This window comes from Aptenodytes patagonicus, chromosome 2, assembly GCF_965638725.1.
Source record: "Aptenodytes patagonicus chromosome 2, bAptPat1.pri.cur, whole genome shotgun sequence".
NCBI lineage: Eukaryota > Metazoa > Chordata > Aves > Sphenisciformes > Spheniscidae > Aptenodytes > Aptenodytes patagonicus.
This window is the reverse complement of record NC_134950.1, coordinates 167,405,563-167,430,460: the sequence shown is the minus strand read 5'-3', so window position 1 is coordinate 167,430,460 and position 24,898 is coordinate 167,405,563. Positions and strand designations below refer to the sequence as shown.

General features: G+C 40.3%; 1 protein-coding gene across 3 annotated transcripts in view; it reads left to right on the top strand.

Annotated features, from left to right (window-relative positions):
* The window catches only part of CRHR2 (corticotropin releasing hormone receptor 2), a 170,107-nt gene that overhangs the window by 20,358 nt on the left and 124,851 nt on the right, over nucleotides 1-24,898 (top strand). The window contains exon 3 of one of the 3 annotated variants that reach the window (XM_076332015.1): nucleotides 3,486-3,527. The exons of 1 other annotated variant lie outside the window; for it this stretch is intronic. In XM_076332015.1, coding sequence (XP_076188130.1) covers nucleotides 3,486-3,527 — 42 coding nt within the window. Of the gene's footprint in view, nucleotides 1-3,485; nucleotides 3,528-17,577; nucleotides 17,656-24,898 lie in introns of all 3 variants that reach the window. One more of the 3 variants, XM_076332018.1, reaches the window with a different exon arrangement.

Sequence of the window (24,898 nt, the reverse complement as noted above, 5' to 3'; positions counted from 1 at the left end):
TTTGGAGAACCAATGAAATACATAACAACTTTATCACTATTTTATAGATTATATTTATCTTAACTTTAATTTGAAATACTCATGCACAAAAAAAGTAAAAGATTGTAAAGCTTCATTTCAAACATTAAAAACTGTCAAGTTCATTTTTCAGAAAATTATTCCCCATCATTTTGATAAGAAAGAGTTTGAAGGCTTGATGCTATGTTTGTGCAGTGTTTCTGCCACCTTGAAGCTGACCATTCATTACAATGCTTTTATTTCCATCAATTTTTGTTTTGATGTTGTCCCCAGACAGATCCGCCTCTGTGAACGTGGCACAAGTGCAAGTGTCTCTAAACAAGGTTTTGTAACTATTGTGAGATAGTGGACCTTGCAGACTCTGTGAATAATTTCATTTTTAAATGATTCCTGTTTTCTTGGAGCTTTATTCAAACAAAATATGGGCTTTCTAGGTTTTGCTTATGGAGAATTTATCAGTGTTACTTTACTGGAAAGCGTTCTCTCATCTGTGGCTAGAAGACTTTCTTTTTCATGCAGATTATTTGCACTGTGTTCATTTCTAACCCAGAAGCAACACAAGCCTTTTCTCAAGGTAATCTCCATGCCTATATTGTAAGGGTAATGATCCTGTGTATGGCCTGTTTGTCTGTGGCAAAGATATTCAGTGTTAAGCTGTTCAGTTCAAAACTTGGTAAACAGGAGTTGACTACCTGGTTAGATTTTTCCCTTGGTTCATTCTCTATATCTGATTGGGACTTCTACTGATCATGAATCTCTGCAGATCAGACAGGTGCGACCATCTTGGGCTTGCAGATGTTTCAGTATGGCTTTGTGTGTTGGTCATAATACCACCGTCCTGATTTGCTGTTAATACAGGCTTGATTGGGTCATTTCTGCTTAATGCGTGTATGGAGGTCACCTCTGTGAACCAGGCAGGTGGGACTGAACCTGGAGTTTCAGAGCAAAAGCTAATAGCTGAAATTAGAAGTGCTTAGGAGCCATTGCACTGTTACTGGGGGTCTCATGGATTCATAGGGTGGGACTCATCTCACACATTACACATCTGAATATTTGTGTTTACATGCAAGTCTGAGCTCCCATTATTGCCAGTGGAAAGGGATTTAGTTGCCCTCACATCAGTGCCCAGTGCCCTTTGAGATGCTTTAGGGTAACCAAGACCTGCAGGGCTGGCAGATATGACACAGAATCTACAAGAGTCTTGTGCCCTCTAGAATAGCTGCTGCTGGCTGGAGGGATATCTCAGGACACTAGAGGCACTAGGTGCCTATGTGTGGCCATCTGAATCCTTCCTTAGATCTCTATTGACTGCACTAGATGAACTAGATGAGTTGAACATCCCTATATAGGCACTTCCACACAGGAGTTTCATAGAAATGTGCAAATTGAATGCCATATAGCAAGTAGTCTGCAAGATGGGAGTTAAATCCACATTTACAGCTCAAATGCATATATGAAATCTTCTCTGACAAGGTGATTTAATCACAAATGCTTTGGCTATTAAAAAAAAAAAGGTCATGAGTGTTTTGCCTTGATGCCCCTGCTGCTGAGTGCACGTAGGCTGTAGATTTTTCTTGGCTGACTGTTGTTAATTTTTAGTAGTCAAATTCAATCAATCATTCTTTTAGTAGATGAAAGTTTCATGACAGACAAACATATTTGATAACTTGCTTTCTATCCAGAACTGCAAAGGTGAGGCACTCACTGCTCCAGGGGTTTCTTATTTCTGTACATTGCACTATTCTATTTCTTGGAAACAGAAGATTTGGCCTCATTACATCTCTAAATATCCCTCCACAGTAATGGCATGGCACCAATTCTCACTGTTTCCCTTCTGATTTTCCCAGCAGGTCACTTCCATTTATAATGACACTTGTATGAGCTATTCATTTTAACGCATGCTTTGCACTCTCTTGGCGTCAACCTGCTGGCTGAAGCTACACATGCTGCTCCTGCAGCTGCCTGTGGGGCACTTGGGAATGTGCTTTCGTCACATCCACACAACCCAGTTACTGCTTACAGGCATGAAGTTAACCTTGAGCATCAGCGTTTGCATGATCAAAGCTCAAGCTAAAGACACAGGCAATCTTCCTAGCGCTTCCTATTTTCAGATGTTGCAATAACACTATTTAAATAGAGGCGATGATGTTGTTTTACTTTCCCACTGCCTCAAATGACATACCAGGCAGTCGAACATTGCTTTCTTGTACTTCCCGAAATAAAGCTGACTGTTCTATGTTGTTGCACAGTTTGTGTTACTGCCACTGGTCCTTGTAATTTAAAAAGTTGCATTTCTTAAGTCTGGTGCAGTTCCAAGCTGATGATATGGAAAACCTCTCACATGTTAAAAAACTATGTAGACAGTCCAACAAGTTCTGTGGTCCACTGGAGAGGATTATTTAGAATCGTAGGATCATAGAATCATTTAGGCTGGAAAAGACCCTTAAGATCATTGAGTCCAACCTAACACTACCAAGTCCACCACTAAACCATGTCCCTAAGTGCGGCACTTTGTATGTTTGCTGTACAAAGAAAATATTTATGACGGTTTGGGGGTTTTTTGGGGTGGGTTTTTTTGTTTTTGTTGGTGGGGGTTTTTTTTGTAAATGGTTTATGGATGAGATATATAAACATATCTAAAGGTTCCCACATTTACCCTAGGGGTCCAGAGGCGGACAAGTTCTTCCAAAATTTACAGCAAAAAAATCTCTAAGCTGTGTAAATGAGGCTGTAAAGTGCTCAGCTATTATAGTGATGACAGCCATACAGAGAGTTTTGGGGTTTTTTTGGGGGGGGCGGGGGTGTTTTTTTTTTTTTTTCACATGAGCAGCTATTGTTTGTGGTCTGGCTTTGTGTTGTGATTCTGCATGTGAAACATGTTTCAGTAAGAAGTTGCTCCAGTGCCTTGATCCCATGAATGGGTGCTTTTGCAGAACCTCAGGAAACTACCAAATGAAGTAATCTTGGCTTAGAAGAGAGACCGACTACACTGGAAGCGGTGCTAGTGATTTAGGATGAAATATCAAGTCCCTTGATATCAGCAATCACTTTCCTCAGACTTTACATTATACAGGAAGGTAACAGCCCTCTGAACATCTTCATCAAAACGGTCTCTCAATGACATCAGCTCTGAACTGGCTGAAAAGAAAATCTGTAGCATGTCTGCCCAGAGTCACTAAGATGTTGGGTATGTGCGTCTGAGGGTGGACTGTAGAACAGGGTTGCTGATGGTATGAAGTCAGGGCAGATCCCATGATCCTGTTAGATACTAGAAGCATTTACAGTGGTCAACCTCATGGCGTTGCCATGGTGGTTCCGTGCTGCCCGTCTGGGATGCTGTGAAGAGTAAGGAAAGGGAAAAGTGAACAGTGTAAAATTTTAGCAGAATGCAAGTAAGACAGGCATAGCTCATAAACAAAAACATGTTACAGTGAGAACATGCCACTAAGTTTTGTTTTATATTTCAGAAGAGTGGCACACCTCAATCCTGGATCTGTCACTTCTGAATGGTATGTTCTCATCAGACTCGCGGTAATGACTGTTACAATGCCACACTTCATCAAATATACTTAAATCTTTGAATTTATACAGTTGGTACAATAAATACCATTTGCTGAATGTGGTTTCTAAATTAGATATCATTTTTTGTACACTTGGCAGATAAAAATATACTCTGTAGAACCTCTCATTTTGTCAAGTTCTACTAAACAGATGGAGTGCCTTTTCTGTTCACATGGAATCACGTCAGTGAATCTGGTCTTAAATGAAAACACCTCCTGTCCTTTAAATCAACATTTCTCTCTAGGTTTGTGGGTTGATGAGCCCTTCAAGCAGTGAAATAATGCTGTGGCCAATGTAGAGAGTAAACCCACATAACAATAGTGATACTACAAACTGCACTATTTGGAAGGATGGGTGGTTCAAGAGGATGTCTAAAATATATAGTGCTGGAGGATAACTATTATTAGGAAATGGGAGAGACAGGCTAGAATGGGAATTTTTTTTGTTGTTGTTTCTGATTTCAATCAAATGCTCAAGACCTTATGACCCCATGACTAAGTTGGCTCTCCAGTTTAGGAATGAGCCTCTAGATGTGCTTTTGTTGACATGCAGTAGTTGTCTTGCCTTTGTCGCCCTGCTTTTGACAAAATGGATTCCATGCTTCTTTTGGAGGAGTGTCCCTGAGCCACACTCAGAGCCAGATTCACCATATGGACAGACCAAGGTGAGACTAGGCTCCATCCATTTCTTTGTGAAGGTATAATCGTAAACTCTGTGTGTCTGTGTATAAACTCGTACCTGCCAGCACTGCTTTCACTAGCATCTACTGAAAGCAAAAAAAGAGGGTGACCTTCTACTGTCTGCTATTAGTACATTGCAAGATGTGCTCAAAGCTGTTTGAGAATCCAGTGGATGGTCTGAGGAAGAGAAGGCGGTAGGATGCTTTATACTTACAGATGCTGTCATGGCCTACCGTGGACTAGAATGTGAACACAGATAATGGATCAGAGGTTCAGCTTGTGTAAATCACCTATTGTAAAGTTGCAGCTGGCAGCTCATCCCTCCTTGTTTAGCTCTCAACTGCATCACTTGGTCGACCTTTTCTGAATAAACTCTGTTATGCATGGAATTGATTTGCCTTGGCCTCCAACCCTGAGGTGGGGACATCTTATTGTATAGTCCCATGTATGAAAAAGTAGTTAAGCACTAAAGCTAGTCAAAATGCAAAGCTGACCTGTAAAGCTCCGGCTCTATATTGTTCAGCTTTCTTATTCCATTACAAAATAAGAACTGTGCAATTTTTTTTTCCTTGAGGCATTCATCTTACTCATTAAACTGTCAAAGTGTGGAAGCTGGCTGTATAAGAAAAAGATAATGGCAAACGTTAACACAGTTTAGGTAAGCTACTAGGACCTGAACTGTTCAACCGCTTCACGCTGTGTATATCTTTACTTGTATGAGAAGACTCATTCACTACAGTGATACACTCCACTGAGTAATGTTACTTGTATGCATAAACATGTTAGACAAAAAGTTTGTTTATGGATGCAAATATTTCAAGTGCACATACCCATAGCTGAGAGAAAGAGACAAATGAGAAACAGATTCCTAAACGTGTAAATGCTGTGTGGTATCTCAACTCCATTAATGTGCTACAGCTATTGGATTTCATGACTCTAAATAGCAGTGCTGTAAAAAACCTGCTAGCCTATCTGTGGATTTGTTTGTCCTCCCTAAAACCCTCTAAAGAACACCATAGGGAACGGTATCATTGCAAGGCTCTGTCTTCATCCTCTTGAAACTCCATCTTGTGCAGATGTCCCTGGTACATAAGGGCAAGCATTTAGAAGCTGATCTCTTGACTGCTAACACTGTTAAATGCACGGAGGTTTATCATACCAGAGAAACCTCGTCTTGTTCAAGAAATCCTCTGAGATGAATGGAGGCTGGGAGAGTGCTTATGTGTCTCCTGTTCCTGTGTTCTTCCCTAAACATCCACTTGAGACGGGATGATGTAGTAGGTGGGCCTTTAGTCAGAACCAGTAGGGCTGTTTGTTTACTAATTGTTAAACAAGCCTATTTTATCATTGGGTATAGAGGCAGCCTAAGGCCCACTCAGCTGCGGATGTCTACTTTGCAATATCTAGAGTTACAGGAAATTAATCATACTCCTAAGAACCTTCTTTCTTTGAAAGTATCCCTGAGGTAATTTAGCAGCATGTGGAAGACTATTACTTTCTGCCTTCTGTGTAAATAAAGGGGAAAGAGTTAATATCAGAAGGGAGATATAGTTGCAATTTCATTATTAATCTGCTCAAGGAGACTGCTTGTGAGTTCATCACTGTGAATGTGGGTATGAAGTCTTTAAATGAATCCCCAATGTGTAGCCACACTTCAGTGGGCATCAGGTCTTTGAAATTTGTATTAGCGAGCTAAAACCAAGATTTCTGGCTAAGATGGGTGGCTTCTTATCTGAGCAATTTGTTGTGTTTTTTCAATATACATATATGTATATGTATAAAATTATACACATGTATATGTATAAATATATATAAACATCTGATTATTTTAAGAATAAAAAGTGTCATTGTGCTGAAATTGTCTTTCTTCCAGTAGCCACTGGGTGAACTCTGAAACCTTTGAGTTCTAGGATTTTGGAGTATGATGGGTGTTTTTTGCTTTAATCTCTCCAGAAAAATATATCCTGTTCTCTTGTTTGAGTTACTTTAAAACTTTGCACAAATCTCCATTTTCTTCCTGAATAAATAAAGGCAATGATTTATGCAGGATCCTCACTATTTTTTTTCCCGTTTCTCCTAGAGGTTTTAAAAGTCTTGAGTTTCAGAGGGGGGAAATGCTATTTTAAATGCCACAGTTGCTACCTAAAGTGCTTGTCATTTCTGTTTGGGAGAGGCTGCCCAATTCACTCAGACCAGCCTGGTGTTCTCTCATGTTGTTTTGATTGATTACTGTTCTTCTTTTACTTAATTTCTTATGAAGCCTTCTCAGATCCAAATGTAAAACTCTTATTAGCAGAAAAGATATAGTTTTCCAGGTTGCTATAAAATAGCTTGTTATGCTAGTTAGTATACAAATCTCTGAGATAAGTGATACAGAAATTCACCCAGTATATGTACTTTTTAAAAAAGCAATGATTTTTTTAATAAGATGACAATCAAAATTAATATAGCTATATATGTTATTAAACTTTTGGCTACTATTTCCCTAACCTGGAGGATAAGATTATATGACCATTTTCAACAGGGAGACAGAAAGCTCAGGGGCATCAGTGGAAACACGCACAGTAGAAATGATTATGCCTTCTATTTTTGTATTACAATCATTAGAATTTCATCAACATCCACGAGAAAATGAAATAATTGTGTCCATTTTATTTGAGAAAAACACACAGGTGAGGAAAAATGTATCCAGCATTACACAGTATCTATTACTTTGTTTTTCTGCAGTTCCATAGTCCACAGATGAAAAAAGCAAAGAATACTTGATTTTTGATCTGCACTGCAGATTTCAGAGCACCTTTTAACTCTTCATCTCATTTCAGGAGGCCTGACTCTGTTATGGATTATTTTACTTTAAGTCCACCATTTTCAATTACTTCTTGTTTCCAGGGTTACAACAAATAATATTTTGTTCTAGTTAGCTTTCCATAGTTTAAAATTTAAAAAAGTAATAGTGAAAACATTCTTACAGAATTCACGGAAATTGAGGAGTGCATATTTTTATCTCTGTTTTATATGTGGTGAAAAGTTAAATGATTTTCCAGGAATTCAAAGCCAATCACTGGAGGAATATTAGAACTTGAGACGTTCTCGCTCTGCAGCCTGCCTGGGGTACTTGGTTGGTACTAAAACCATAGCAATTAAAAGTAAGCAGCTGACATTTTTGCATTGCAAAAGTTTTAAATATTCCATTGTTGCCTTGCAAGCCCACATGCAACATGAGAACTTTCTAATTGATTGACGTAATTGCTCTTGCTTTTAGCTGGAGCTCTTATGTGTTGATATTTTCATTTGATCTTCTTTGGAAATCTTGGAGGCCCAAAGGTGAAACTCACAGTTATAACTCCATGGAAAAATAAGGGATTAAATTTGGATTTCCGTGGCTGGTGTGAAGTTCCAGGCAATAGAAGTAATGATTTTGGGGAAAGGAGTGCTGAGGTGTTCACAATGAATAATTTTTTAGTGCCTATTGGAAACGCAAGTAAAGGCAAGGGAGATAACTTGCCCAAGAGCACAGCGTTAGCTAGAAGTGGATTTGAAATTCCTCTCTCTCTGCCCCATGCTCTGATAACTACTTTCTTCCCTGATGAAATGTGGCACTTGCATATTTTGCTGTAGAGCAAACAGGGCAGATGATAGATAGATGTCATGTTAGCATGACACTGACAGTGTCTGGCATGTTATATGCTGTAGAAACCTTTGCTGTAGCAAGGGTAAAGTGATCAGCATAATAAAAATGCCTGTCCTCTCTATCTGTTACATGTACACAGCTCTTGATTGATATGTAAATGCTACTTATGGATGCTCTGAATTGTCATGGTTATTGGTATGTTTATTGGATAAATATATTAGCTTAACTAAATAACGGTCAGTGTAGACAAGACTGTCATGGAAGAGAATAATGGTGTGGGAAAGCCAACAACTATGGATGTCTTACCTGACCATGTCCAGCCTTCATCTGATCTACAAAGTTGGCTTTGAACAGTAGCTGGAAATTTGCAAACGTGTGAAAAAACCTGACAGGAGAAACCTGAAACACAGGCCAAGTGACCTGAGTTAAAGAAAGCTGTTGAGTCACTCTGGTCCTGAAGGACGCCAGTGAACTGTTGCAGGATATTCTGGCACGAAGCCTAAGAGAGGGTCAACTGCGGGATTTACCTCAGAGAGGTATGTGGCCAAACACCTCAGCACATGCAATTATGGAGTTTAATATGAGACAAAAATGCTGCTACCGTTGTTACCATGATAGCCTTTGGTATATACAGCACTTTTCTTCCTGGAATCTCTGAGTGTCTGTTAATAAGCATCAGAAGTGCTACATTCTTAAGCCCTTTTTTTATTTCTCTTCATGTCAATGCAGTCTGAATCAGTGGCTTCCTTCACCTTCTACACTCTGTAGCTCATTTGTTGTTGGGCCAAGTGCGCTGTGCAAACACAGGGGCTCAATTCTGCTCCCTCAATTCTGCTCCTTGCTTACGCAACGGTGTGAGCCAAACACTCTCTTCTCATTAGTGCTTCTCATACTTTTGTGGCTGCCAGCAGACTCCATCTTGGACTGCCATCACCTCTGGCTTCAGGCAGTGGAATGCCTCTCCACATCCTTTTTTTCTCCTATGTTTTCTTTATTCTTTTCAAGGCCAAACTTAAAACATTTCTTGTTTTCAATTGTTATTTTTTTATTTAGCCTTTGGCCTATGATTGCATTACACCTTGCAAATAGTTCTGCTTTGTAATTACTACACTTTGCCCTCTCCAGCTGAGTTACCAGCGGTGGAGGAGACATGGCCCCATTAGCTAAGTGCTACCAAAGACTTTGTGTGGGGAAGCAATGTTTTTCTTTCCCAGGCTGTATTATCATGTTGGCTAATTTCAAGTCAGTGTTGTTTCACTTCCTTCTTCCCAGTGCTTTCCCCTTTATTTATTTTTTGAAATCAGGAGTAGTTGTGAGACAGTGTCTGCCTGCAGTTAGGAGTCATTGTCCCTCACAACTCTGCAGCTGCTGCATGTGTTGCATAGCTGTACTTTATTACTCTAGATTGTGTGGTTGTGATTGCCTGTGGCAAAATAAATTTGCTGCTTCTTGCAAATGAAAAGGTTTGGCTGAGCTGGTTCCTGATAGAGAACAGAGAGGGTAAAGAGTCGGTGTTAATTTGGAAATGTCACTGCATAGGAAGGGGCTGAGAAGTTGGGGGATGGACGGACTATGTATCTTTCCCCTCTTCTCCAGTCTCTTCCTCTACTCTCTCTCCTCTTTCTTCCTGCTCCTTCACAGACTCCTGAGATATAGGACATGGTATCTCTCATTCATTCCTCCTCTTTGGACCCACAGATCCTCCTCTACATCTTCCTTGTTGCAGGTGTCCAGAAGTCCCCACAAGTCCTTATTCATCTTACTGAGCCTGCCGAGCTGTTTGTTAGAAAGATGGGGGCGATGGAGATGAGATAGAGCAGGATCAAGAGCTGGGCTTTGCTCTTAAGATCAGGGCTGGGATGGATATCTGGGAGAGGTTAAGGTTTTCTTCTGCTGCCATTTCTGCACAAACTCATTAGTTTAAGACTTAATAGAGAAGCAATTGTCATGGGATATTACAACGAAGACTTAAAAAAAAAGTGCTTTTAAAACTTATATTTGTGTTTATTGGATGCTACGTCAATGTCACAGTTTAAATCTGAAATCTTTTGGTACATCTAGAAAAGCAATGTTTTCAGTAATTGTTAGCATTCAACAACAGACACTCTTAAAAAGTGTCAAGAAGCACTTAAACATGATCTTGGCAGTAAATTAATTTCTAAATATGACCTAGATTAAAAATAACAACACATAGTAGCAGAAAAGCAATATAAAGCTAGTAGTGTGAGTATGCGCCTAGACTCAGTGCCTTTTCTTTCAGTTCCCCTTAGGTACTGAGGGGCTCCCAAACACTAAATATAATTACAGTCAGAATGTTTGCTATTCCTGTCTATTTAGGAATTTCCAACGCAAATTCTTAACGCAATGATAATATAAAATTTCCCATAGGGAAAAGCAAACTTAAAAAAAAAAATCCGCTTAAAATCTTAGTATTTCTGATTGCTAGTGGATGTCTAAGTGAGAATAAAACAAATTTAACCTTTAGGAAGATTTTTACTTTATAAGATTTTGAAAATATTTTGGAAACTACACTTCAAAGTAGTTCAGTATCTTCAGAAAAGATAAAACAGACATCACTTAACTGGCTAATTGTTTTTATTGAAAAAAAAAAAAAAGAACATTAGCCTGGAAGAAAAGCAGCAGGATGTTTTACTTAGGGTACAGTCAGATAAGTACGTGTTATAGCCCATTTTTAAGAAGGCATTTCTTCCCTTTCCTCCTTTCTTACGTGCTGAAACTGATTTAGGCAAAGACAGGTTGCTTTTCATTCAAGTTGATGGTCTTTGTTAGGTATCAGAAGAGATGGAAACTTCTCAGTCTGTGCTAATCTTATCATGATTGACCACATACATTTTTCAGTAGTTGACTCATCTGTTGACAGCCTAGTCCAGTGAGAGTATGAAATATATGGAGTGAAGACCAAATAACCCTCAGGAGGGATCAATAATAAGCTGATGGGCTCTTCATTTCCAGGCATCCATCGTGCATTGGTGGGTGGTGGAACTCCCTCTGGAGCTCACCAGTTCTGTTCTAGACACATCCCAGAGGAGAAGTCTGCTACTCCCGATACCATTTAGAACAGGGTGAATGTTTTCCTTCAATATTCCTTTTCACTCCTAAACATACAGATTTTGACTTTAGGAATGTGTTTAATTTTCAACAATTACTGCCAGAGGGAAAAAAAAATATCTGGATTTACATAAATGTATATGTTTTCTTTTGACAAGGTAAAAAAAATCCCACTTTGACATGTTTGGAAAATCCATGTATTAAAAGAATCACATTAAATCCATAAATGAAACAAACCTCCTTCAAATCAATTTCTTTAAGTTATGCCTAATCAGAAAATGAAGGGAGAGGCTTGTCTGAGTAAATTTAGACATTTCCACACTTTAAAATAAGTAGGATAAAACTCACCCTCCACTGTGGATGCCTGAAATTAGGTGAGATTAATTCTACCCCACTTGTTTGTACAGTCAGGCCTTTTCCCTGCTTACACTGATTTCAGTGCTATTAAGGTATCATAAACATTTTCTTTTTGTAGCTTTTGGCCTGCATTTTTTTGTGTTTCTCTCATAAGCTGAATAGTAATTATCCGAGGAAAATGCTGTTCTGAAGAACTACAGGGTTCAATTAGGGAAAGCGGCAAATGCATTTCTAAGAATGATCATAGAATCATAGAATCATTCGGGTTGGAAAAGACCTTTAAGATCATCGAGTCCAACTGTACACCTAACACTGCCAAGTCCACCACTAAACCGTGTCCCTAAGTGCTGCATCTACACGTCTTTTAAATACCTCTGGAGAAAGTGACTCCACCACTTCCCTGGGCAGCCTGTTCCAATGCTTGACAACCATTTCAGTGAAGAAATTTTTCCTAATATCCAATCTAAACCTCCCCTGGCGCAATTTGAGGCTGTTTCCTCTCATCCTATCACTTGCTACTTGGTATGAAACATTTTTTTCCCATTGCTATGGGCTTCTGTCCTGCTTCCACAATTTGTGTACCACTGAAGATCATTTTCAATGATTCATAATGAAGGAATCTACTTTAATGCTGAAAAGATACCATTTTTTTATCATCAGCACACTAGTGTAGATTATGTAGTTCAGAAACATTTACTTCCACTTGGGAAGTCACGAAGGTAGGGGCTATTCATAATTTTGGCTCCTGAGAAGTGAAATGGTTGTTAAAGTGCAGATAGGCTTCTTTGAAAACATTACAAAATCCCTCTTTTATCAGTAGCGAAAAGGACAATTTGAGTCACATTACAAACGCGAGGAGGGCTGGTTATGTTGCTGCAGCTGGGAGAGGAGGACACGTGGTATCTGAAGGCAAGAGCATGGCCTGTAGGTAATTGAACAAGGACAGGAAAGATGCAGGGTATGTTTCTGGTCTGCTGGGGCCTTGCTCAAAACACTTTGCCTTCCTGGAGAGGTAACAGTTCACCCAAGTGTCTGTCTACATCTGAACTAGTCGCTAGTCATTACAGACCAGTGGTACAGTCAGTATGCAGAAACAGGCACCTCCAGAGGGACAGTTGCTGTTAGGAGCAAATCACAGGAGAAGGTGAATTGACCTGTGGAGGCATTTGTATTCCTCTGCTGGACATGAATGGAAGGTTACCAGCTGTGTCCTGGAAACCTTAATTTTCTATACCTCGCTCTCTGCAAATCCATGTACACTCTGTGTATGTAGATTCCCAGCTGCTTTCTAGAATAATAGTTTTTCCTTTATTTTTGCTGTTTCAGCACATTAATGAAAGCTTTTAGGAGACCAATGAGTTGTCATTTTCTGGGGCACTTCTACTCTCAGAAATGAAAACTCAAAGTCTGTCCTGTGGTTATAAATCATATCGTTCTTGTTATTATTAATTTTCTTATTATGATAGTATGTAGAAGCTAAATCAGATCAGCATGTCTCTTGGGATAAACTGTGCAGATCTCAACATGCTCAGAAATGAAGAGTTTTTTATCCTTTAAACAGTAAGAGTTCATAGCTGCTTGTTTGCCTCCTTCCTTCCCTTTGTATTTATTCTGGAAAGCATGGGCTTCAATGAGATTTTCTGCTCTTAACTAATGTTCTGAAAATTACATCAGTCCTGAACTGATGGGCTGTATTAACAGTAGAAGTGTAAACCCTGAGAAATCAAAATCTATTTTCTAGGCAAATGGAAACTATTCAGCAGAAAATCCCCAAACTCAGCACTTCGCAGTAGCTGGATATTTTCTGAGTGCTTTGTAGGATTCTCATATTTTCTCCAGTGACGCCGAGTTCTTAGTCCTGAGCAGTTTGACTCCTACTTGGTCCAGAGAATGGGGCAAAATGGATGCCGTTTTGGTGCCATTGTTTAGCTGCTTAGTTTGTTACAGCCTCCTGCATGCTTGATCACAGACCATGAATTTGTGAGGTCAGCAAATGCAGTTATGGCCATTTAGCTCACAGCGTAGAAACATACTGCACAGGTCCAGCTGCCTCAGGTTTAGCCCTGTGTATTAGGATGGCTATTGCTTCAGCTTTCCTACAGTGTGTTTTACTGGGCTGGGTTGTAGCGTGAGACAGCTTTGTTTCCAAATTCAATTAATCTTAGGCTTAAAGCTAATCACAGAAAGGTCAGTCTCACATGAAAGGTGTACAGCCTGCTCTAACTCAGTGCTACAGATACCGAACACACTAAAGGTGCATTCCACACACCTTTTCATTCTGCCTGTGCCCAGATTTGGGTGTGAACAGTTGTCAGCTAGGTTAAATCATTTTAGTTTGGTCTCTGCAAATTCCTATGAAGAGCACTGATTCTTCTGCAATATAGGTAATTATCTGCATGAGTACTTCCTACTTCAAAGACCCTGATAGTTATTTTGGGGAGCAGGACAGAGCTACACATACCAATGAAATGAAAAACTGCACTTGATCTCTTGGAGCAATGCTGGTTCTGTTGTCTGGTTTGTCAAGGCCTATCCATCAGGAGGCCTCAAATTTAATGATGGCTAGTGTTAGAGATTAAAAAGCCAAAGTCATGCTGTTTGAATTCTGTATAAGTAAAACTGTGGAAGTTATTTCTAATTCATTGTTCACTTTTCTCTTATTTGGTGCTATTGGTTGGTGAAAACCAATCCTTGATTAAATAAAGACGCTATGATTAGGAACAGGATTTCTCTGTAGCCATACTAAACATAATCACAGAAAATTTTACAAAAATGAAACCGAAAGCAAAGACTCAGTAGAAGTGTTCAGATCTCCACAAGTTAAGTCTATTTTTACAGGAAAGATTTTCTAGGCCTGATTTTTCTTTTATTTTCCCTACAGATGGGATTCCTGTCCCTAAGTTTAGACATTTGTAGTACAGACATGTCCCAGTGAGCAGGTCAGCCCAGGTTGCCTTTACAGATAATGGTAAGAAAGACTCTTAGAAGACAATTTATCTGACCCAGTTTAAGTATCTTCTTCATAGTGACAGAAATCATCCTGTAGAGTCCACTGACTGCACTGACTAGATTCCTCTTGACTTTTAAGGGAGCCTAGAGATTTCTCTGCCACTGACAGCTACTCTATAGACTATTAAACTGAGACAAACGATCCCATCCGCATCATCTGCAACTCAGAGGAGGACTGGCCTGAGCAATGCCCATCTATCAATTCTTTTAAGGACTACTTGGTTTGTATTTTCTACAGATTTTGCCTCCAGCAAAGACTTTTAGGGAACATAATCCATAACCCCCAGTACAGTTCTTCTGAAGAGGAATGGTGTTTTATTCTAAAAAATACAAATTTCTTCTTATTCTCAGAAGTTTCTTATAAAGAGGTTATTAGTTTTTACCTGAAGAGGGTAAAATGGGCTGTTCTTTCATCTCCATAAAATAATCAGTTATTTCAAATGAAACCATGGCTTCCTTGGCGTGGAGGAACACTCAGCTATTGATTTCAGTGGAGACTGGAATTTTAACGTTAAACTCACAGGACTGTATTGGAGGAATAACCTTTGCTGATAATCAGAGGTGGAAAAAGGATTCAGCTCACTTAATGCTCACCTATGCATAACGTAGACAACTGCAATTAAGTCAGACGCCTCAGGCTCCTCTTATAGGCAATTACTAGTGTTGTAGCATTTATACATTCATCTGATTTAAATGTACACTTTATAATGAGATGTGCCTGGTTCTTCCATTGGCTGTTAAGGGAGTCCAGGTGGTTAGCTCGCAGGCAGAGACTACTGCACATCCACATGGTCAGAGTGTTCTCAGCCGGGGCTTCCAGTCGGAGTTTGTGCATGACCTACTGCAGGCCCAAGCACAGAAATATTATTATTAACTGTAATACACCAATGATACCATAAGGGCCTTTAGGATAAGCTAATCAACATCTAAAATGTAAGGATCCCAACCATTCATTTCATTCAGGAAACTGCAGATTTCAAAAAAGTCTAGGAAACTAATGTAAACTCCTGCTCCAGATTTTACACCTTTGTTCTTCTCCTGTCTATATTTTCTGTCACCTGGCAAACTAAAAATCCCATGCAATTCAGACTAAATAATTAAAGTGTAATTTAAATGACCCCTAGGATGTTCCAGCCCAACTCTAGCTAATCTTCTATTCAAAGACAGAAGCAGAGTCACAGAGGCCGAGAAAATCCATTTGTCCATTATCATAGGTAGTTTTTCTATCTGTGTTAGAGTATCTTCAAAGGATCTGGGATAAAATGGTCACAGTCAGGGCTGTTTATTCAAAGCTACTTCTAAGGCGAGGAAAAGAAAATATTTTCTGCCATGTGTGATAGGCTGGCTGGCTTATATCTCACAGTTAAATACATTCAAAGTAACTCAGAGAAGCAATACCAGGATAATGGCAAAATCCACATCCTTCCCCAACTGGTAGTGACAAAATTGTAGGAGGTGGCTGAAGGGTGTTTGATCCTTTTTTGAACTCTCAGGGCCTGCAGCAGACTCCACTCTTTCTGATTTTGGTCTTTTTTACTCAAGCCACATATGGTGTATTTGGGTGAATAGTGGGTAGTCCTGTAGCTATGAAACTCAACTGAGAGGTTATATTTTGTCATCTGTCTCATTTGAGTAGATTCATCTCCCACTCCTCAGAGAGGTGAGGAATCACCAAGCTGGTGTCCTTCTAGAGGTGGACATCTTCCTATGAGGCCTGTGAAAGCTGCTGTGCTCTCTGCACATAAATAAAGTTTACTTTAATGGGGTCAGGGAAAAGAGAAAAGAGATTTTGATTCAGGATATACCTATGAGTTTGGTTGAGCTGTGAGCGACTAAGGTATGGGGCAAAACTGAGTGAAACAGGGCTCTACAGCTGGTTTTCCCTCATCACAAGGGAAAGTTCCTCCCAAATGATTATTCTGGGATGGTCAAAGGTACTTGTCTCTTATTTTGGCACTGGAAATACTGTCCTAAGAAAAGATACAACGAACTGTTCTGTTTCCACAAGACAATTTAGCTTTAACTAACTCAGTCCTTTTGATCAAAAAAAAAAAAAAAACAGGAAAAAAAGAAGCACTTTGTCAGAAATTCTCAGTTGGCAATAGTCTGCAAGTACTCACAGCAGTGTGGACATAGCGTGCCTCTTCCCACAGGGGAATGGAAAACCTTACATGATCTCCTCTTTCTGCAGGAGCAGCATTAATGTGAAAAGGGTAAGATGATTGATCCATCAGTGTTTCCATCAAGAGCAAATTGAACCAGCCAGGGAAACTGGTCTCAAGGTGGGGAAATAAGTTGGAAATGAGATGACAGAGGTCTGAAAGCACACTTACTTAAGAAATGAATTGAGTTGTGCAGTGATTTCAGAGCAAAATGATGTGGTATGGGGAGGAATGGGTGATGAGGACAGACTTTGCTGTCCACCTCAAACCCATAATCTCTTGTGCAGTTGATAATCTTGTGTGTAAAAGGAAATTTTCTGTTCAGTGAAATTCATCTCTTACTCTAGTGACGTTTTTGCTGTTGAAGAAGGGGCAGTAAAATGCACTTTGTTCACATACAGATCTTTGTATGAACTAGTGAACTCTCCTGTTTTGGTTGTCATTGGTTTTGTATTCAGGTAACTATAAACAGGTTTTCTTTTGTAATGTTTTTAAACTCAATCAAATGTTTCTTTTGCAGTAATGGAGAATTAGGAGAGCCCTCCAGTGGCCAAGCAAAAGAAATCAACATTGCTCTGGCAGTGAGCCAAACAAGTCTAGAAACTAGGGGGAGAAATATGTGCTACATATTTCAAAAGTAGTAACTTCCAGTCCTGCTAGGGATGACTTATATCCTGCTTACATTGATCCTTCGATTCAGAAGAATTCCATAGTACTTGACAAACTCTCTGTCTGTCCCTGAATGAAATAACGTGTATTTATTCATTCGTCATTTCTGTCTAGGAAGGGCTATTTGCATGAAGGGGAAAATACTTTAGGGATAAACTAATAGGTTTTATATTTAATAACTTTACAGGAAATGAAAATGAAGAGAACCTGGTCCTCACTGAAGTAATTCTTAGTATTCCAACTGCAATAACTGCAGAAAAATCTCTTCACAAAAAAGAATTTTTTCTTCATTAAATAGCCCCCAAAGGCAAAGTTGTGATGACCAGGTGCTTGTTGCATGCAATATTGCTGTAAATGATGATTCTGATTATTTTATTACCTGGGCAAGGGAAGAAGTGCTGAAAAAGAATATCTTTTCCAGGCATCAGTCTGCAGAGTTTGACATCTACTTGTGATAACTGCCAGTTAGCAACATCGTGAATGGCTACTCTCATTGGAGGTAGGAGATTTTAAAAGGTTAATGAGGAGATTTGATCAGTCCATAAGAGAAGCAGCACTTGCCTAGCAATTACATGATAAGTTATCTTCTCTTTCAATTGAGTGTGAGAGCACATGAATGACAAAATGTTTAATCAGAATGTTACATGTTTTCCCAAAACTCTTTCTTTAATATTCATTGGGGTGAGATGTGCAGTTTAGCAAATACAAAACAGATTAACACATCATGGGAAAAGAAACCCAGCTGTGCTGTCAAGAAGATTGGAAGTGCCACACTTCCCAGGATTAATTTTTTGCTGCACCTGTTATTAAAGTATCTATCACAATACCAGCTATTTTATTTCACTTGATGACAGTTACATGTATTTTACATCTATGCTGAAATAAATCTATTTTACTGTTGATGCTTATTTCAGTCTTCAACTGTTTTGCATTGAATTCTTGGGGACTGATCCTTGGCTTTTGAAAAATCCACTGTAACAAATGCTGATGTAACCAGTTATAGATTGAGGTCTCCCTATCTAAACACTTGATAAGAAGAGAAAAACATTGGATTTTGAGGCTTTAAACTGTTTTCCAAGGTTTATTCTTACTGTGAAAGTTCTCACTCATAAAATGGACTCAGTGAGTTTACAGGTGGCTCAAAATGTATGTTTCAGAATAACAAGATTCTATAAGCTTTATACAAGACCAATAAAATTCAAGGGAAAACATAATATTTGAACAAATATATGTGCATTTCAACCAAAGCAGCATTTAAGTCCTAGTTCAACAAATTACCTCTATTTACCAAGCCACTCAAACTCCTCCTTAATTCCTGAAGTCAGTGAAAGTTAAGTGTGGGTTTAAAGTTAAGCAATGTTTAAGCACCAAAGAGCCCATCAATGAAACTAATTTTGAACAAGGAAACAGCCTTTACCAAAAAGCATATCCCCCAACGATGGACATGCGTAGGAAAAAACCCAACAAAACTAATGATAAGCCTAATGCATATTTTTCAGTATTCTACAGTGTGTCACTATAATGTGAGCAGGGCATTTTTATTACACGAAATTTTAAGCTGTGTGACCTGAATGATCTTAAAGCATTTTTCTGTTACAATTCAGAGTACACAAGGCTCAATGAAATGGAGGTGTTTCTCTGCCTTCAGTGGAATTCTTCCCCACCAAACCATCTCTATGAACAGTAGTTAATATCATTTATCTTGTAATGATAGCTTAATGTAGGCATTTTTGTTTCTGCTTTGAAACTGCTGCACTGCATGATTTGTCCTCTTCAATTTATGCCTAACAAATATTTACAGCTCAAATATCCATCTCAAATATGTGATGTGTCAGCAGGAGAGAGCTCTATCTACAATACAAATGTATCTAACCATCTCTTGGGCTGAATTACATCCTACTAAGTAGAATATCTAAGAGTTATGAATTTGGAGAAGGTATTTGTCTCCAAATTAAATGATCATCATTTTCTGAAAGTGGCCATTTCCCTGGAGACTGTTAGAGAGCCTAGATACCTGGCTTAGTCTAGACACCCAAATTTTAGATGGGTGAAATTAGGTGAGATGAATCCCTCTGCTACTATGGACCTCTCAAATATCCAGCCTATACCTATGCAAGACCTGAGGTACCCTGTGGTACAGAATCAGAAATATTGGCCCTGGTAATAAAAAGCTCAAAGGGTAGTAAGTCAAGCTAGGGAAGAGATCTGAAGGGAGGTAGATTGATTTGTTATCCCAGGAGGTATCCAAAATTACGTAGGTAGCAAGGGTCACCGATTCCAGACACAGGCACAAACTAATGCTACAGAGATAATGTCCTTCCATCCATTCTGTTCTTCTGGAGCTGCAACCTCATAAGGCAGCAGTTCGAAAGAGCTTTGCAAATCACAGATCAGGGGGTCGTTAGGTTCTTTTTCCTCAGTTATCATGGCCCTAATAATATGATGATAATCTACTTTCATGCCTAATCATTCCAGCTTCTGTCTAGTGTGACTGGACCCTACCTTACTATCTGTTACAGAATGATAGAATCATAGAATCATAGAATAGTTTGGGTTGGAAGGGACCTCTAAAGGTCATCTGGTCCAACCCCCCTGCCGTGGGCAGGGACATCTTCAACTACCTCAGGTTGCTCAGAGCCCCGTCCAACCTGACCTGGAATGTTTCCAGGGATGGGACATCCACCACCTCTCTGGGCAACCTGTGCCAGTGCTTCACCACCCTCAGCATCAAAAATTTCTTCCTTATATCTAGTCTAAATCTACCCTCCTTTAGTTTAAAACCATTCCCCCTTGTCCTGTCGCAGCAAACCCTGCTAAAAAGTTTGCTGCCATCTTTTTTATAAGCCCCCTTGAAGTACTGATAGGCTGCACTAAGGTCTCCCCGAAGCCTTCTCTTCTCCAGGCTGAACAACCCCAACTCTCTCAGCCTTTCTTCACAGGAGAGGTGTTCCATCCCCCTGATCATTTTTGTGACCCTCCTCTGGACTCGATCCAACAGGTCCGTGTCTTTCCTGTTCTGAGGGCTCCAGAGCTGGACGCAGTACTGCAGGTGGGGTCTCATGATGCTCTTGAGAACTACTGTGTCACTTCTTGAAGTTGGCATGACTGCTCATGATTTCTTCCACTTAATTTCCAGGCATTTTCTCTGGTGGCTGCTGACTGTCCTGGAGTCCTTATAATAATCAGCTGGCTAGCAGAGAGATACAAATCTATTATACAGTGTTTGTATTGTATTGGTTTCCTCTTGTAAATAATTACATTAAATTTAAGACATGGAATCTCTAAGTATAATGATACATTGCTAGCATTGTGATAGTCCTATCATAACAGGACATTTTTATTCTCATCTTTATTCTTGATGTGTTTAATTTAAAATATTTTTGTTTGATCTGTCATGAAATAATAGGCCCAAACTCATGGGATTACAGTCACCAAACACTCTAGGGAAACAAGGAGCTGCGGGCCAGTGGGGAAGAGCTTGGCAAACAATTTGATCTTTGTTCTAGGCATCTGGAATGGGATTCATTTGACTAAATGCAGACATTTACATCAGTCCAAGTTGTTATCTGTTCCTCCTACAGACAGCAGAGATCTACTCAGGGTATTGGATGGAGCTGAGGGCAAAATCAATGTCATCTTAACGTAAGTGATTACAATAGAGCAGGTGAATAGCATCACAAAAGTTCCTATTTCTTTCCATTGGCTACAAAGGAAACCTAGGTTGATTGGCACCTCCGGAGATATCTGCACTGGAGATACTGTAAGAGGTGTGACGTGTCCAGAATTTGTTTCCTCTCTGAGAGGATGTTATAAGCATAACAGTTCGACGAAGAGAAGAAAATGGTCAGGAAAGCTTCATTTGCTCTACAAGGTTACTACTTGTGCTACTTGTTGTTTGTGTTTTAGGAGGTTTCCCACATTTATGAAGGATTCAAATTAGGTAACGCAAGGAATAAAAATCTATTACATAGTGTAACGCCTAGGTAATAATAGTGACAGACTCTCCCTAGTGACATGCTGATGGTGGGCTTCTTCCCTTCTGTGGAAGGTCCAGTTTTTGCTCAGTCTAATATCCAGTAGCCTGAGTGGAGAGACATACTAGAAGACCAAGTGCTTGTAAGAAAATTTGCTATTGTTGCTCCTTGTCGAGTTTGATGAGGAGGAGGCACTTGTGGGGATTTAGAGGAGCAGTGTGCACTGATATTGTCCTGCAAGCTGGAATTCAGATTAAGTCTTCAAGATTATGTGTCCATGCACACATATCTTCAAGTGAGATCTGATCAGCCCTTATAATCAATGGATATCTGAGGCTGTATTGGTTTCTTAGATACGTGTGTCCCAGAACATTTGAGATGCTTGGGGACAAAATGCCTGGCCTCCAGCTGCTGCTTCAGAAGGGGTGGGTCTTCCTTAGGTCCTGTGTTCATCTGCCAGCCTCATGTGGCTATCTCAGATATGCTAAAGTATCTCAGATGGTGCTGGACATGTATTTTCGGGCAGTTGAATCAGAATCTAGATCCTCCTTGGCTATAATGGCAGCTCAGATACCTCATGAAAAGCAGAGAGTCAAAGCAATCAGAATCTGAGAGCTGGCAACTCTGCAGTGTTTAAATCTGTTATGAGTCCTGGATTTTGCACCTGAGTTGGGCAGAGGTGCCCAAAGGAGTACATAAGCCACTAGCCCAGGGTCTCAAAGCCAGACTGCTGATGCTTCTCAAAAAAACCAAGCAAATACGAGTTGGATGGTTTAAAACTATGAGTTACAATACTGTAGCTACAATGCTCTATGCTGGGCAATGAAGGCAAGACCCATAACCCAAAGAATTAATTCTCTTACTGCATATGCTAAGGTTGCTTAGGATGCCCTAGTAATTAGATCATGGCAATTTGGAGCAGGCTGGATTTATTGATGGGCTAAATCATTTTCTGAAGCATCTGATTTTGGTCATTGTCAGAGATGAGATACTGGGCAACATGATCATATGTTATTTCTCTCTTGCTCTCTGCTTTCTGAGCTATATGATGTCTCAAAGTCAGTTATCATGCAGAGTGTGTGTTTTCAGAGGAAATGGGGGATTGAATTCTGAACATTTTATTACCCTCTAACTTTTCTTTCTGTGCTTCCTCCCAGCTTAAGCCCATATGGGGTGACTACTCAGATCTTCCCAGCATGCACTGAAAGTCAGTACAACGAAGCAGAGTGGGAGGCAGGGAGAGCAAAAGTTTGATTGGCATGGCCTGAATTACGCCACAAGAAATCTTGTTGCCTAATGTGTTCTAAGGAGGAGAGCACGGCAAGACCGCTGATTCTATACGTCTTGTTTGGCAGTGGTCCCATTGTACTTAACAGAAAGAAAGTGGGACTAATCAGACACATTGTCATTGTCATCATTTGTTCAGATGTGACCTACCCCCATTTTTTTTTTTTATTTTATTTGCTTACGCTTTAAACAGAGGACCGGGCCATTGCCAGGCATAAATAAATATATAAAATGGGTCCTTTGTGTTCTTATATGTCTGTGAAGCACTGACCCTGAATTTGACCTTGTATAAAATCACGGTTATTCTGGAATGAATGTTTCTGTGCTCTCATATGGTAGATGGTGTTCTGCACATTCATCCAAAACACCTCACTTTAAAAAAAATAACATTGGCAGTTTATGAGTGTGTCAAGGTTGGTTCTTTTGTGTGTTCTTATAATCTCCCTACAATGTCTCATCGTCTCATGTAACATGATTCACTTGTACAGGTTTAATAGCTGTAAAGAATGACAAGTGTATTAATGTGCTGAAAGAAATATATTAATGTGTAGCTACAAGCCATTTATTATTTATGCTGTTGAATCTTTTTACACCCACAGTAAATATTTTCTAACATCAATGAAGCTGCAAAGATTCATCACCACAGACCTGCATTTTTGAATTTTATCTTTGCTCACTACAGTCATACTTCATTTCTAACAATAAAAGATGTCTCCTGTTTCTAATGTTTCTAACAAATGACTCTATCAACTGAAACAAAGATTGTATTTTTCTATGTCTGATACTACTCTCCACATACAACAATTTGCAACTCTGCACATTCTGCATAAATCTCAAGTAGAATCATGGAATCATAGAATCATAGAATGATATAATAGCTTGGGTTGGAAGGGACCTCTAAAGGTCATCTAGTCCAACTCCCCTGCCCTGGGCAGGGACATCTTCAACTACCTCAGGTTGCTCAGAGCCCCGTCCAACCTGACCTCGAGTGTTTCCAGGGATGGGGCAGCCACCACCTCTCTGGGCAACCTGTGCCAGTGCTTCACCACCCTCAGCCTAAACAATTTCTTCCTTATATCTAGTCTAAATCTACCCTCCTTTAGTTTAAAACCATTCCCCCTTGTCCTGTCGCAGCAAACCCTGCTAAAAAGTCTGTTCCCATCTTTCTTAGCAATCAGCCCCCTTTAAGTACTGATAGGCTGCAATAAGGTCTCCCCAAAGCCTTCTCTTCTTTAGGCTGAACAACCCCAACTCTCTCAGCCTTTCTTCATAGGAGAGGTGTTCCATCCCCCTGATCATTTTCATGACCCTTTTCTGGACCTGCTCCAACAGGTCCGTGTCTTTCTTATGCTGAGGGCTCCAGAGCTGGACGCAGTACTGCAGGTGGGGTCTCCCCAGAGCAGAGTAGAGGGGCAGAATCACCTCCCTTGACCTGCTGGCCACGCTGCTTTTGATGCAGCCCAGGATACGATTCGCCTTCTGGGCTGCAAGCGCACATTGCTGGCTCATGTCCAGCCTTTCATCCACCAGTACCCCCAAGTCCTTCTGGGCAGGGCTGCTCTCCATCCCTTCATCCCCCAGCCTGTATTGACACCAGGGCTTGCCCTGACCCAGGTGCAGGACCTTGCCCTTGGCCTTGTTAAACCTCATGAGGTTCACAGGGGCCCACTTCTCGAGCTTGTCCAGGTCCCTCTGGATGGCATCCCGTCCCTCTGGTGTGTCGACCGCTCCGCTCAGCTTGGTGTCATCTGCAAATTTGCTGAGGGTGCACTCGATCCCACTGTCTATGTCGATTGATGAAGATATTAAACAGTACTGGTCCCAAAACAGAACTCTGTGGGACACCACTTGTCACCAGTCTCTATCTGGACATTGAGCCGTTGACCACTACCCTCTGGATGCGACCATCTTACCAATTCCTCACCCACCGGACAGTCCACCCATCAAATCCATACCTCTCCAGTTTAGAGAGAAGGATGTTGTGGGGGACCGTGTCAAAGGCCTTACAGAGCTCCAGATAGACGAGATCTGTAGCCCTTCCCATGTCCACTGATGTAGTCACTCCATCATAGAAGGCCACTAGGTTAGTCAGGCAGGACTTGTCCTTGGTGAAGCCATGCTGGCTGTCTCGAATCACCTCCCTGTCCTCCATGTGCCTTAGCATAGCTTCCAGGAGGATCTGCTCCATGATCTTGCCAGGCACAGAGCTGAGACTGACTGGCCTGTAGTTCCCCAGGTCTTCCTTTTGTCCCTTTTTAAAAATGGGGGTTATGTTTCCCCTTTTCCAGTCAGTGGCAACTTCACCGGACTGCCACGACTTCTCAAATACGATGGATAGTGGCTTAGCAACTTCATCCGCCAGTTCCTTCAGGACCTGCGGATGGATCTTATCGTGTCCCATGGACTTGTGCACCTTCAGCTTCCTTAGATGGTCTCGAACCTGATGTTCTCCTACAGTGGGCGGCTCTTCATTCTCCCAGT